The sequence below is a fragment of the Apiospora hydei genome (genome assembly GCF_038363865.1).
Source record: "Apiospora hydei strain CBS 114990 chromosome Unknown utg000009l_segment0_segment0, whole genome shotgun sequence".
Classification (NCBI taxonomy): domain Eukaryota; kingdom Fungi; phylum Ascomycota; class Sordariomycetes; order Amphisphaeriales; family Apiosporaceae; genus Apiospora; species Apiospora hydei.
The window spans coordinates 824,913-839,813 of record NW_027117368.1 but is presented as its reverse complement, the minus strand read 5'-3'; the positions used below and the strand labels follow the sequence as shown (position 1 = coordinate 839,813).

The 14,901-nt window shown below is 54.0% G+C and overlaps 6 protein-coding genes across 6 annotated transcripts; 4 read left to right on the top strand and 2 right to left on the bottom strand.

The window, feature by feature from the left end:
- Positions 1-147: 147 nt before the first annotated feature.
- PG997_012019 (uncharacterized protein) lies at positions 148-1,615 on the bottom strand (the record flags this gene model as incomplete). The annotated part of the gene is made up of 4 exons (XM_066816334.1): positions 148-974; positions 1,036-1,236; positions 1,348-1,439; positions 1,518-1,615. The coding sequence occupies 4 exons, from the start codon at positions 1,613-1,615 to the stop codon at positions 148-150; spliced, it is 1,218 nt and encodes a 405-aa protein (XP_066662026.1).
- Positions 1,616-2,829: 1,214 nt separating this feature from the next.
- On the top strand, positions 2,830-3,669 carry PG997_012018 (uncharacterized protein; the record flags this gene model as incomplete). Its single annotated transcript, XM_066816333.1, has 3 exons — positions 2,830-2,872; positions 2,932-3,146; positions 3,217-3,669. 3 exons carry the CDS (start codon positions 2,830-2,832, stop codon positions 3,667-3,669), a joined length of 711 nt encoding a protein of 236 aa, XP_066662025.1.
- Positions 3,670-4,039: 370 nt separating this feature from the next.
- PG997_012017 (bacteriophage N adsorption protein A c-term domain-containing protein) lies at positions 4,040-4,575 on the bottom strand (the record flags this gene model as incomplete). Its single annotated transcript, XM_066816332.1, has 4 exons — positions 4,040-4,101; positions 4,157-4,217; positions 4,300-4,384; positions 4,571-4,575. The coding sequence occupies 4 exons, from the start codon at positions 4,573-4,575 to the stop codon at positions 4,040-4,042; spliced, it is 213 nt and encodes a 70-aa protein (XP_066662024.1).
- A 495-nt stretch (positions 4,576-5,070) lies between these two features.
- Positions 5,071-7,683, top strand: PG997_012016 (uncharacterized protein; the record flags this gene model as incomplete). Its single annotated transcript, XM_066816331.1, has 1 exon — positions 5,071-7,683. One exon carries the CDS (start codon positions 5,071-5,073, stop codon positions 7,681-7,683), a length of 2,613 nt encoding a protein of 870 aa, XP_066662023.1.
- A 1,473-nt stretch (positions 7,684-9,156) lies between these two features.
- On the top strand, positions 9,157-9,456 carry PG997_012015 (uncharacterized protein; the record flags this gene model as incomplete). The annotated part of the gene is made up of 1 exon (XM_066816330.1): positions 9,157-9,456. One exon carries the CDS (start codon positions 9,157-9,159, stop codon positions 9,454-9,456), a length of 300 nt encoding a protein of 99 aa, XP_066662022.1.
- Positions 9,457-12,417: 2,961 nt separating this feature from the next.
- PG997_012014 (Acetoacetate-CoA ligase) lies at positions 12,418-14,847 on the top strand (the record flags this gene model as incomplete). Its single annotated transcript, XM_066816329.1, is given in 6 exon segments — positions 12,418-12,525; positions 12,619-13,131; positions 13,212-13,925; positions 13,991-14,325; positions 14,340-14,589; positions 14,689-14,847. The coding sequence occupies 6 exon segments, from the start codon at positions 12,418-12,420 to the stop codon at positions 14,845-14,847; spliced, it is 2,079 nt and encodes a 692-aa protein (XP_066662021.1).
- Between the last annotated feature and the right edge of the window lie 54 nt (positions 14,848-14,901).

Below are 14,901 nucleotides of genomic sequence, written 5' to 3'. Positions count from 1 at the left end.
GGTTCGCGACACAGCTCAAAGCGCCAAAAATTTCAATTATACCTATCCGCACAAGGCTCGTCTCCCGCGCTTATATACCTAGGTAGTTCGCCCACGTGCCAGCTGTTGAAGCATCTCAAAGCAGTCTCAAGTTTCCGGCCTCTCCCGTCACGAGCTGGTGCTCTCCTTGCGAAGCATCTCCGAGACATCGGCGTCGATACCGTCTTCTCCCAGATCCGGAAAGTCGTCGGTCGTATCCAGTCGCCGTTTCTTAGACCCGTCGGGACCTGTGGGGACTGATTTGAACTGGGAGGCGAGGCTCGACAGCATCTCAATGCCCGGGGCAGCGGGTGATGGCGTTGGCTGGGCTTGGTGTTCTTGGAACGTGGGCTCTTGAGAGGGAAAGTCGGGCGACCACTCCGGGATGGGGGCCGCCGGAGCCTGCTGTGGAGCTGCCTCGGGCTCCGGGGTGAGTTCCTCGATCTCGGGTCGATCAGGCTCCTGCATCTGCTGGTCGTGGTTGCCATTCGACGGGGCAATCTCCTCGTGAGAAGAAAGGCCCTGCATGATGGCGAACTCGACATCGGTCTTCTTGGTCTCCACCTCGACCTTGCGTCTCTTGAAGGTGTTGAGCTGATCTTCCTCGGCGACCAGAGCAGCCTTGTTAGAGTCCAGGATCTTCTGAAGCTCGTCGACCAGCGCTTTGCGGGCCTCGACACATTGGCCCACCGCACCCTCGGCATTAGCGAGCGTCTTAACCAGCCCGTTCAGTCGGGCGGCGTAGACGGGTGCGGATGGGACCGTAGCGCCGGGCTCCATCAACTTGCTGTATTCGGAGTTGGCGGTGGTGATCGATGTCTTCGTTGACAAAAGCAGTTTGGAGACATCTGCCTGGGGCTTGGCGAGTGAGGCCAGCTCCGACGGCAAAGAGGCAGAACCGCCAAAGATGGAGCCTCCGAGGGCAGGACGTCCACTGCCTCGGGCCTTCTCAAGCTCTGTAGCAGCGAGTCAGTCCAGGGCTACTTGGAAACTGGGGAGTAGGATGTTGAGACTTACCTTGGATGCGAGCTTCTACCGCCGCTTGGATAGGCTCTTCGAAGACACCACGGTCTCGCCAGACTGCTACCACTCTCTGAATGCGTTGCTGCACCTCGGAGGGAGCTCCCTTGTAAGCCGTAGAGGCAGCTTCGGCAAGGACAGGTGCAAAGGCAACCAGGAAATCTTCCTTGTGACGCACTTTGGATTGCTGGCAGACCTCTGCAAACCACATATGTTAGTACCCGCATTCGTAACCGCAGGGCAAATAAAACATAGAGCCAAACGAAGAAGGCCAACACTTGGTGAAGACATCATAGAATTCGTACTTACCATTAGCCAGGTAGATCAGGTTGAGTCTCTTATGGCTCGTCGAGTCCTTGAGGCGCTGCAGCCATATCTGCACAGTGCGCTCAGCATGTCGCCTAGTAGGGTGAGGTGAGGTCAGTGATTTGGCCGCATGTCGATACTGAGTGACATCAAGCAGTAGTCATAGAACTCACCTATGGAACATGATCCATTGGGCTACAGTGACTATACTGTCCTGGGTCTCGCACAGCGTCGAGAGCTTGGCAAGAACGGCGTCGTCGGTGTAAGACATGATGAAAGTGGTGATGGTGTGTTATGGAGGTGTTACGCAGTCCTTTAACGAGTAGTTTGCTTTCCAGGTTGGATGCAGGCGATGAAGAGAGTGGCGCAGTCAAACAGCAGTGGAAAGTGAGGTGCAATCCAGGGGCGGCTGCAGTTGTGGGCTGGGCTGGTTGCTGGTATCTACTTGTGTACCGGGGTTGACAGTATTGGTGGTTGTTGGTGTGGACTTCAGTTCAGACAGATCAAGATCAATCATCTACATGCGGAGCTGGCTGCAACAATCTGCGCTGGTAGCCCGGTCTGATGCTAGGTAGACTGGCTGGCTAGATATTTGTGATGTTGGTGTGAGCCAGCTAGAGGCGTCCACGTCCAAAACACACACTCACACACAAACACCGGAGCTGGGTTTGAGTGTAGGTAGTTGAGATGATGATGTAGGATCCTGATGCTCTCAAGCACTCCAACTTCACAAATTTGCAGGATATTTAGATGACCGATTATTCTGATTCTGAAGCAGGGTGGGATTGGATGGGAAAGGCCTTCTGGACACCGGAAGGAGGATGGGGAAGTTGGACAACAATTGAATGAATGTCAAATGTCCTGGAGCTGGCAATTGATACGTCGAATGGAACACACGACACACGCTCGCGCAGGAGCTCCAAAGCCAACCTTAGCAAACAGATAGCTTGGGCTAGGGCCCAGTTTGGTTTATCTTATCGCCCAATCAGTCCGTCACCTTGCCTTATCGGCCTACATGTACCGTCGCATTAGGGAGGGAGGTACGATTTATGCATGCTGTAACCCGGGAATAGGAGAATTATTCAGCCGATTGTACATCACTGGGCAATTACAGGCCCCCTGCCCAGAACCTGCCCATGCTCAGCGGGCAATCAACAATAGGAGCTAAGGAGGTAGGTACCTGGCAATTGTTAGGTAGCAGCAGCAGCAGCTTAGGCCAAGCAACCAGTCGCAAGCGGTAAACTGGCCTTGCGACGACAGCACATTCGTGCACTGTAGGTACCTTGTCATTCAATGCCTTGAGGTAGCAGCAACCTGGAATAGTTGACCTTCAATTCGTATTCTCGTCCAAGATTGTTTCTTCCTACCATCAACTGCCTCAATCTTAAATAGAACGGAAGCAGGCGAATTCCATTACACTTTACGTGCCACACTCATTTCAATCACCTTACCCTTCCCGCTTCACACCTTCCCACCCCAATAATCATGGCGGACAGATTCCCGTCGCTGGACGACTTCGACTCGGGTGGTAAGGCACCACAACTCGTAGGCCCAGTGCGATGCGGTACTAACCTATCCATGCTATAGCCCAGACCGATGTTAAGGGAGATGCCGAATCCCCATCAGCCGACGACTTCCTAGCCCGTGAACGGGCCCTTCTCGGTGACGATGCGACCCAATTCGCGACCAGCAACGACTCCGCCGCCTTCCAAGACGCATCTGACGACTTGCTGGGCGGAGGCGGCGATGGTGAGAATGCGCAGTTCGAGAGCCAGTTTCCCGATCTCAGCGCCAGCAACGAGGTAAGCCTGAACGCCTTGGGTCACGAATTCCGCCATGAGTATCAACTGACACGGGTTGTCTACTGAATAGCAAGTTGCCCCTGGCGGTGCGATTACTGCCCCCTCGGTAAACTACAGCTCCGGATACGCAGCCGCCACCGCCGAGGAGGAGGAGGAGCCCGAGGTCATCAAGCAATGGCGCGAGAAGCGTGATGCTTCCAACGCCGAGCGCGCCGAGCGGTTCGCTGCCCAGAAGGCCGAGACCGTCAAGGAGGCCCAGCAGAACATCGACGACTTCTACGAGAACTACAACAACAAGAAGGAGAAGACCATTAACCAGACGCGCAAGGAGGCCGAGCAGTTCATGGCCAGCAGAGACGACACTACCTCGGGCGGCACGAGCTGGGAGCGTATCTCGAAACTGGTTGATGTGAGCGGAAAGGGCCCGAAGGGAGGCGCTGCCGGGTCGGGCAAGGAGCGCTTCCGTGAGATGCTGACGAGCTTGCGAAAGGACGAGAAGGCACCTGGCGCCGAGGGCTACTAAGCCCCCTGGCATTGATGCTGCACATATTCGACCTACCAGTTCGAGGAATGATCTTTGTTGGCATTTGGCCTGGATCATACGGATCATCTTTCTCGACTTGGTCAAGTCGTCCCCCCTGTATTTTAGATACACCTACAATTGGTGGAGAGTTCATGGAGTAGTGCAGGCGTAATGAGATATGGCTCGGATCACACACGCACGCTGTCATCGCAAGGTCGATGCAATGCTTGTTAATCCGGATGGCTTAGACAAATAATTCGTTCGTGTGATTGTAGTCTATTTGGTCCTCCTATCGACACAAAACAGTCGTCTCTCCCCGCTTCCTCTGCAACCCAGCACATTCTATGCACACATTCTAAGCAACTGTGCTCTAGTTCTTGCCAAACCAGGTGTTGTAGCCTGCGGCCTTGCGGCCCATCATGTACAGGGTGGCTATATCTGCTGTCAGTCCCAATTGCTCGTTTTATTCCGGGGCATTCGGACTTACCGCCGAAGGTTCCCCAGAGGGCGGCCTGGTAGGGGAGGAACATGATGTTGCTTCGGGTTCCCTAGATACTGTGTCAACCTCCGTGCTCCCTTTTGCCAACTGGCGGTCCGCGGCATCTGAATGCGCGCATATGGGCAACGTACAATCCTCCAGAGACGGGTGTGCTGCTTGTAGGCAGACTGGTAGAACTTCTGGTGCTCGGGCACACGGTTGGGAGCGTCGACGAGACTATAGAACGACATGGGTCAGCCTGAGAAATGCGACAGTGTTGACGAGGTCTTCGCTGTGGCGGAGGGTGAGACCACGGTCGGGCGGCCACGGTCGGGACGAGTCGACGGCGGCGAGCCCAGACCGCGCCATTGGGCAAGGAGGACCCGATGGGTTAATCGAGCGGAGGGGTTTCTGGCTACTCACCCCATCTTGAAGGTTGTTGCGGTAGTGTGTGACTGGCGGGACGAAGGAATTCGGCGATTGAAGGTGGTGGTTGCTATTGAGCTGCTATGGAGGAAGCTTGAATGACTGAACTCGAAGTGGTTCGATAGGCCCACTCCCACTGAATGACTAAGCTGGGAGAATAGCCGAGTTGTTACCGACCCTTCCCATTGATTTTAGGGGCAAGGGACCGCCATGACGGCACGCTTGGCAGGCTCAAGAAGAAGCTGCAGGGGTCTGTGTGCTAAGGATAGCAGCTTCCTAGTGTGCCAATCGCAGTTCGAGAAATGTACTGCCCTCAAAATCCAAAAATTTGGAGAGAGAAGCTTGAACCCGCTCTGCATGCGACTCGACTTACAGTGATACAACAACAACGCATCGCTTCCCTTCTTTTCCTACTATTCCTCTCGCCAGAGCATGCTATGATAGCCGCGTGATCGAGTCTGGTTCCACGCCCGGTGGCATCGTAATGGGACGCAGTAATGCGATCGGCGAACCGAACCCTTCGAGATGTGAAGCTCCGACGTCCAGTTCCCAGCTTGCAGCCAACCCGCCACCGCACACTACCATCACGTCTGGCGCAACCAGTATGCCGCCACCATGATGCGCTCTCGACACCATGGAAACGGTGTGTTGCGACAGCACCAGCGACGCTGGATATGACCTTGCTCGAACCGTTTCCCATGCCCAGCGATAGACTCTCTTCTCGAAATCCAGCAGCCAACGACACCAATGGTCTGTTGCAACAGAGCGCATCATTTGGGAAATGGCAGTGGCTTTCACTAAAGCCTGGTCGGCTGGCTATAGAATCGGACTTTTCCCGCACTGGGCCAGCCAGAAAATATCACCTGCCACTACAGGTAGACAACCTTGAGAACCAGAACGACTTCGGACTATGGTACTGCCTGCTGGACTATCTTCAGAGGCATCACGGCGACGAAGGTGTCCACAGGTTATGGAAAGGCATGTGGGGTCGCAAAGCACTCTACAGTACCGACAAGACATCGTCACTGGTCTTCTGGCAGACTATCCTCGAAACAGCCCTCCGGTACGACAATGAGCAATTCCTCGAGAACATTTTGGTCTACGCAGAATGGATGAAGGAAATTCACAACAATGAATGGCCGAACCTCTACATGGGCATTCTGTCACACTATCTACGCTCACATCAACATAGCAAAGCTTTGCAGTGGCACTTGCGCCTCACGCCAAACTTCCAGCCATCCTCGAGCGAGTTCACAGGCCTGATAAAGCAATTCTGCACAGACAAGGTCCTCAATGAGTCGGGAACACTTCCGCGTTTATACACCATAAGCCATGAACGGCACGTATACGATGCGGTGGTGCCTTACCTTTACGCCCTTGGATCATCTCAGTTGGCGCGATTGTGGCACAAGACGTGCTTGAACGCTGGGGATGGCCCAACACTCTACGCGCCCGCCAAACCATTCCTGAGGTACTTTGCGGGCTACTACCCCGAGAGCCGGCAACATTGGTCCGAACAAGAGCAGGCTGCTATGGACACGTTAGACCAACACAGCAGCTCCCAGCAAAATGCGGACGAGAACGAGAACGGTGATTTTGAGCAACTCGAAGTCTCCCGAGAGTTCATGAATCGCGTGCATGGGAGTACCTTTGGATTCACTTCCAAATCGTACAATGACAAACTCGGTGCCCGGTGGTTTGCCAGTTCCTGGGTCAGCCTCGACACTGCTATTTCTGTTGTCTCAGCCTTGGGCATCCAGCAAATCGGCCCCCTCTCACTACAGTCGATCGCACTGAGAGATCCGAGCCCGGAGGGTGTTTTGAGGAGGATTGGCCATCTCCGGGACCTGGGAATTGTACTTCCTGAAACAAACTATGTGAAATCGATACAATATCTTGCCAAGATTCACGACGAAGAACTTCTCTTAGACCTTCTTCAATGCGATCTGCATCCAGATGTCTTCGACGACATAGAATTGCATTCCAAGTTGATGGACTCCAGTAGAGCGTCTGGCGATCTACGAACCTATAACCTATTGCTTGCTACAAGACTGGCCACTTATGCGAGTTCAAACCATGCCTCTGCGAACACAATGCTGGCGGTTTCTCTCACTATGGAGGATCACGGAAACATTATCCGCGTTCTCGGTGATATGTTCCATTGGAAAATCAGCGTGGAACCAGAGCATGTGGAAAAATTGTTTGAACTGATGCAGGCCAATGCTCCTATGCATCCTTCTGAGGGAATTAAGCAAGACGACCCACGTCGCTCTTTCAAGATCTTACCGTCGCCGGATGATGTGAGATTCTGCCAGGCTTTGTTGTGGACATTGCGTCGGATGGATGTTCCGATTCCTGCTCGTATCAATAAGCAGCTTATCATTTCTCTTGGGCGCCAGGGCAAGATGCAGCTCCTTCTTCCGGTCATGCGCGATCTCATCAACTACTATACAAAGCGGCAGAGTGCACGGCCTGGTTTTATACCTGTCGCTGTCTGCGATCTGCCCAAGGCCATGACGCGACCGCTTGGCGGTGTACCGAAGCTCTTGGGCGTCTATATACCAATTGACACGCCGGCTGAGCGGCCGCATCACCCACTCTCGCAGATCTTCACCCCCAGGGTTGTGGCGTCGTTGATTCGGTGGTCGTTCCGCAAGATCCCGGATGGCAATACCAAAGCGCCTTTGCTGCAGCTGCAGAAGAAGCGCCTATCGCCTGGTTTCGAGTTCGTCCGCGTCATTGCCGTCTTGCGCACGCTAAAGGACGTAGGCATGAATATGGACGCGTCCACTATCCGAAAAGCCATCATCCTCCGACTTGCCGAGCTGTACGGGGGCGTCGAGCCCATGAAGAAGTCGACTAAGTCGGTGCGTCGTCGGAACCGTCTGAGCCTGATCCAGGCCAAGCGGATGTGCGACGATGCCTGGGGGATGACGAAGGACAATCGCTCCTTCCCAGCCTCGAAGAGCTGCAACGGGAAATCCAAAAAGCTGGATGTATACAACGAAAACTGGAATGATGAGCTGTGGATGAGGATCGAAGAGCGCGTAAGGAGAAAGCAGATGCTCCAGCGCAAGAGATCAGGCCATCATGATAATGTACCATATTAGAATATATATACCCCTATCTTTTTTTTACTCCTGAACGCACGTGTATACTACGCTCTCGTGTATCTTCATGAAGGGGGGCTACTGCATAGGTACCTGCGTGACTGCGGCGCAGGTATCGCTCTGGCCTCTCTACTTCAACATTGAGACCTTGTTCATCAACCCCTCATCTATTTGTTGTTTTGGCTCCCTTGATTTGACGGAATTGCCTGCCTGTATCTAGCCGGGAAGAAAATGTTGGCATCCGGTGTATGTGGTGCTCAGGCGGTGACAATCTTGAAGAGCGCGGCTTCCTACTTCCACATACAGGGGTTTATGCCGTATGAGCATAACGCTGTCATGGACTGATCTGGGCTGCCGCCAGGACAGGAGGTCAGGGCAAAAGTATCGACAGCTTACCATAACTGCATCTTCAGCCCTGGATTATATTTGGCCAGCGGCGTTTGCTCCATTACTCCGATATGGCATAGGGGTAAGCCACACATTACACGGCATACCATAAGTATACAGTAACGGTGTACTTGAGTTCCACAAGGTTCTCGAGTACTCACCCAGGGATAGTACGTGGGGGTTGTGTCCCTACCAATGTGCGCTGGAACAGCTCCTATTGGCGGATCTCTGCGTGAATCAACTTGGAGTCAAGACACCGCACTATACACGCCACCGAGTGCCTGGTTGGGGTGGGTTTAGCCATGTAGCTGGGTTGAAGCGGCACAGTGCCTGCCGGATCTAGCTCATCGGATCCGGCCTTGCTGCTGTCTCGGAGGGGAGGAAACGCCTCGCATATTTCCGCTATAAGCAGGACCGCGCGCGTGCTCTCTGGGGTAGTGATCTTGTCAAGGGGGCATGTCCAAGTGGTTATTAGGACCTGGGTCGGGCTGAACTCCTGTGTCATCATGCTCCCATCATTGTTCTGTAATGGGCGTCGAAGCGGTCTCATCTGGACCTCTCAGAGCCCTGGGAAGGGATAGTGTTCGGTGATTTTTTCCGCTTCCTGCTATGGGCAGAGCCGCACCCCTCTTGCTCGTCCCGCCTTTCCACGCTCATCGTAGGGTTTACTCCCGCGATGACACGGCATTACTGCTCGACTTTTTCTACAAAAGCAATTCGAGACTATGCCGTGTCATCCTGTCAATATCGCATTCAGGCCCTACGATGAGGGTTGAGAATTGCCAAGGGGAGGAGGAGGAGGAGGGAGGAGGATGAAGCAGGTATAAAGTCGGTGTTGGCCTCGCTATGAAGCATTGTGGCAGATCCGCGGACACAGTAGTTTTGAGCTCAACGATAAACAAGGAATCCCTATAATATCACTACCAGTGTGCAATTTTCTTTGTTTGTTCTTTCATTGGTGTCTGGCGATGTCTTCTTCAACAATCTGTCACCGGAACGGGTACGTGATCGTCCGATTCATCCAGCATGCATCATGGTTTCGGTGGAATGCTGCTAATGCTACCTTTATTGCGTGAAATATAGGCAATGCCCACGCAAGCACTCCCACCATATATCCAGGCTGACTGCTTCCTCCTCCTCTACCTCTTCCCCGCCGCTGCCACCTCCTCGTCCCAGCCTACTACAGCGAGGAAGAGCAAGAAAAAGAGCAAGAGCCACTGCCTCCGTGCATATCTCCAGCAGCCGGAAAGCCGGCTCATCACCAAGTCCAATGCAGGAACTACTGCGGTGGCGGCAGCAGCATCCCATGCGATCTCCCAGGCTTCTTCAGAAGCGAAGATGAGCAGGGATATCAAGAAGATCATGGGGCCATTCGAGAGAGGATGAAAGATCGGTACAGGGAAGGGGAGGGAAGGGAAGGGGGGTGGGCTGCTGCTGCTGCTGGCTGCCGCTGGCGCCTGGGCTTTCCGATATAGTCGACGTGCATGTACACTCCTGAACACCTTTAGAGGGCGAAAGGCGATGGAGAAGGCAACCGGGCTAGTATTTCAGCTATATTATATCCTGTTTCTGTTCCATCATGAGGGTGGCATATGGATCGGTCTGCAGTTAGCACACCCGGTTGCCGGGCGCGATGTGTATAGCAACCCTGCTGCTTCTGTCCAACGGCTTCAGATCAGCATATTTTGTTAATATACGGGAAGGTTGCTCGCAAATGCGTTGTGTGCTGTTGTTGCCCAGGAGCGAACCGACCTATATTGCATCCATCACTTGAAATCAGCCGAGATGATGTGCACGATACTTTTCTACCCAGGTATGACCACAGGAACCGGGAGGCACGAGATATTGGTGCATGGGCCCAGACGCAGACAAACCCCCACGCCTTCGTCAGCAATTGCAAACCGATGGGCCCAGCCCGGTACCGATGACAGGTCTCGATTTGGTGCCGTTCCAGCGCGTGCATATGTACCGGAAAACTCAATCTAAGGCCGGCATGAGGGACCCTGGCCAGCCTGGGCTGATGGTGCGAACTCGCGTTACACATGCAGAAACGCCACTGCAGGTCGTGTCGGCCAAGGTAGGTCTACCCCTTTTCTTTTGGGGAAGAAGCCGAGAAACTTTCACCAGCACTGCTGATTCGGCAGTAGAGGAGGGGTCTATCCAGCCTGGGCTGTCCATTTCTTTCTTTTTCTATTTCCCTGCATCCTGCTTCATGGAAAAAAGCCGTTGCGACCCGAGATGAAGCTGTCCCACCCCTTCCCCCCTCCCCTCCCTCTCTCTCTCTATGTGGCGTGCTATCCTCGCGTCCCCTCCTCCTCCCCAGCTCCCCCAGCAAGCCCCCGAGGCCTTTCCACGCCGCGGGCGGCGGGACCAGCGAAAAACGTGCTAGTGGGAAATCCCATCAGGTTTTTGGGACGGATTATATCGAGTCCTCCCCCTGTATGATATGCAGAGACACTGGCACACCTGCCGACGTGACAAGTCTACTCGCTGGAACCCCACGTGCCAAGAACGAGCCTACCTGGATTCCGGCTCCCAGGTCTTTACTGCGCGTGCTTGCATTGGCCAGCCGGCGGTGAAACCAGATAGATATGTACCTCATGCCCCGACGGCGGGTGTTGGTATATGCTGGTTGTTGCCCATCTCGTACTCGGGAGAGTTCCCGGTCCAATAGAGTATTCCAAGGCTCCCATGTATCGTATCGTATCGGGTCTTGATATCAGCCATAGCTACCTCTAGGTTGGGATCAACAAGCAAGATGGGTAATGAATCGCACGATAGCACCCTTGCCCTGACTCACACGCCCTTTCCATTGCTCATTGCGGCTGCTTTTTATGATGAAGAATGACGAAACAGCGACACTCTCGATAGCCGGCAGGTGGCTGGCGATCATCCCCATGTCAAGCCTGATCATACATCCCATCCAGCGTCCATCGTCCAGTCAACTTCCACATACTTCCTTTCTTACTAGTAAGACATACGCACGATTATCACGGAGAACTTCCTCACTCACCGCGACTCACCGGCTCTTAATCAGGTTCTTTCTGATGGTTTGGGTCTTCTCGATGCTCGTAGCGGAAGCTGGAACCGCCGAAACCATCCGTCTCTTGATACCCAAGCCGGATACGTTCATCGTCACCGGCCCAGATCCTTGGCGGGGAAGATCCAGTAGTCGATCAGTTCCTTGCCTACACCTGTTGTCAGCAAGTAACGCCCTGCTTACGTGAAGGATGGGGAAGGGGATGACTAAACATACCTACTTCACTTACACCGAGGCTGCTCGAGATTTGGCGGATCGACCTTATCTTATAGTTAAGACCACAATCCCCTGGCGAGATCAAATGCTAACAAGGAAGGTCGTCGACTCCAATCCACTGGCAGAGACAGGCCTTCTGATCTAAGTGTACGCATAGCGAGAGGGGAAGCAGTCATGGCATTTGCGATTGACAGCATCAAGATGGTGGACAGACTCGGCATGCCGATCAGGATACCGAGGTGGCATGCCGTGCTTACTATGACGAAGACGTGCAGCGTGTCTTGTTCTTATATTGGACTCAGAATTAGGAAATGCTTAATCGGAGCCAATTTTACCCGTGTCGATCCGAATATTCAACCGGCTGCCCTTCTGGTCTGCTTACTTCACTTACTAGGCAGGTACAGGAAGACAATATTATATTTGGAGATGGTTTCAATTCCCATCAATCCCATTGAGATTCACAACGTGGGCAATGAGTGGCATAAGACACAAGTATGGAGTGTCTTTGTGTGTGCCGAGGCAGTAGCCATGGCGGTTTGACTGCTTCCCGCTAGAATCCCGCGCAACCCCAGCGGACATTTTGGTGTGTGTGCGGAGAGCGGTTGGGGAAGCTGCGGGGGGATTCGCGGGGAAGTGCTTACCATTATCCTCCCCCATGGATGGCCCACTTGCCGAACAAGATAACAACAACCCAAGATGAAGCGTGATCGGGGAGGGGAGAGGGTTTTATTTTCCTTGAGGTATTCTCAGATCCTTCCCAATGGACAGTATGGAGGATGTGTCAATTGTTGTGATTTTCGTCTAATTTCTTCTTTTCTTTTTCTCTCCCGCGTCTCTCATTCGCTGTCAATCTTGTAAAAGTCAAAGTGGCCGGCTGTCTTAGGAGCATCATATACTCCGGCACGGACTCACAGCGTCCCACTGTGCTGCTGACCTGCATAAGTGTGCGATACCGTCCTTTATTCGCGGAACTGTCGGGACCAGCACGTCTCTGGCGATAAAAGCACACGCTCATATACTGGAGTCATAACCAAGGATACCATCGCCATATCGAATCATTAGGTCCACAGGATACATCCGACGACGACGCCATGGCGGACGCTATACCGCGGAGGCTCTGGGAGCACCCGAACCCCCGGGACACGGAAATGTACAAGTTCATCCAGGAGGTCAACAGGAAGCACAACTTCAATCTGCAGGTATGTTACACTACTGCCCGTCGTCTATATAACCTTCAGCAGTTTTAGCTACTTAGACAACAGTGCCGACTGACCTTCCTCTCGGAAATATAGACATTCTGGGACTTGTATCAGTTCTCCGTCAACAAGCGGTCCGACTTCTGGTCCGACGTGCTGAGCTACTCGCCCGTCATCTACGAGGGCACGTACCAGCGCGCCGTCGACGAGAGCCGGCCCATCGACACGGTCCCGCGCTGGTTCGAGGGCGTTCGCCTCAACTTCGCAGAGAACCTGCTGTGGTCGCGCAGCCGCGGCGACCCTAGCGACCACCATGGCACCGTCGGCAAGGAGGACACCAAGATCGCCATGACCGAGGTCCGCGAGGGCAACTCGGAGACCCGGCAGCTGACGTGGTACATGTTCCGCAAGCTGACGGCCGAATACGCCGCCGCCCTGCACGCGGGCGGCGTGCGCAAGGGCGATCGCATCGTCATCGTCGCCGCCAACAGCATCGAGACGCTCATTGTGTTCGCGGCCACCACCTGGCTTGGCGCCATCTTCAGCAGCTCCTCTACCGATATGGGCGTCCAGGGCATACTGCAACGCACTGTCCAGATCAACCCTAGTGTAAGTGCTGCTTCGATGTTGCTGGCTGTATATATATATATCGGTATGTACCTGAAAGCTTACCAAGTAAATCTTGTTAGTACATTTTCATGGACGATGCCGCGCTTTACAACGGCAAGCGGGTGGATCTTCGTGAGAAGATGACGGAGATCGAAGCAGGAATGAAAGGATGTGATCTATTCAAGGGCATCGTCTCTATCCGCCGGTTCCACGATGCACTAGACATCAGCAAAGTCCCTCGAGCTCAGACGCTGGATGACTTCCTCCGGAAACGCGCCGCCGGAACGCCGCCCATTGAGGGAGTTGCGTTTCACGACCCGTTTCTCATCTGCTACTCGTCAGGGACCACGGGCATCCCCAAGGCTATCACGCACTCGGTGGGCGGCGTGGTCCTCAATTTCTTCAAGGAGGGCATGCTGCACGAGGGAGTGACCTCCGACTCGGTCGGGCTCCAGTATACCACCACGGGCTGGATCATGTATCTCTCGAGCGTCGGGTACCTCATGTCGGGAGCTCGAGTGGTGCTCTATGACGGATCACCGTTCCAGCCCGATCTGAAGACCTTTGTCAAGTTGGTCGGCGACCAGAAGGTGACGAAGCTGGGCATCAGCCCGAGATGGATGCACGAGATTGCCAAGGCAGGCATATCGCCCCGGGAGCTGACCGACTTGTCCAACTTGCAAATCGTCACCTCCACCGGTATGGTCTTGTCGGACCAGCTCTTTGAGTGGTTCTACGAGAAGGGGTTCCCTGCGCATACGCAGCTTGGTAACATATCGGGAGGAACTGATATCGTGAGTACCGCCGAGCTACCTCTTATACATAAATACATCCAAAAATCAACTAACGAGACCAATAGGCTGGTTGCTTCGGTATCTGCAATCCTCTTACGCCCGTTTACGTAGGCGGAACTCAGGGACCCAGTCTCGGGACACAAGTCGCCATCTATGACTCCATGCTACCCAACGGACCGGGCCAAGAAGTCCCCGACGGAACACCGGGCGAACTCGTAGCCACCTCCGCCTTCCCCAACGTGCCCGTCTGCCTCTGGGGCGACAAGACGCCCGTCGGCGTTCATGGATCCCGGTTCCACGCGGCCTACTTTGCGCGCTTCGACCACGTCTGGGCGCACGGCGACTTTGTGGTCATCCACCCGAAGACCAAGAACCTGACCTTCATGGGCCGCGCCGACGTGTGCTCAACCCTAGTGGCGTACGCTTCGGCTCCGCCGAGGTCTACTCGGTCCTCGAGAAGCACTTTGCTGACCGCCTGGCCGACTCGGTCTGCGTCGGGCAGCGGAGGCCTCAGGACTCTGACGAGAGTGTCATGTTGTTCTTACTTATGAGGCCCGGTCAAAAATTCGACAGGAAGCTCGTCTACGATGTGAAGGAGGCCATCAAGCGGGATCTGTCGAAGCGGCATGTGCCTAAGTATATCTTTGAGACGCCTGAGATACCGGTAAGTTTTATAAGAAAAGCCTTACTTTCATACCTCTGAATGAGCGCATTCCTCTGTTGCTTCTTTCTAGTGCTAATGTTAACCTATGTTATGTTATAGACCACTATCAATCTGAAGAAGGTTGAGCTGCCGGTCAAGCAGATCGTCTCGGGTCAGATCATCAAGCCCAGTGGTACACTTTTGAACCCGAAGAGCTTGGACTTTTACTATCAATTCGCGAAGGACGAGGTTCTGAAGGCTGGGAGGGAGAAGCTGTAAGGAGTTAGGGGTTGTCTATGTTTGGAATAGAGAGCACGTTGTACATGAGATTTA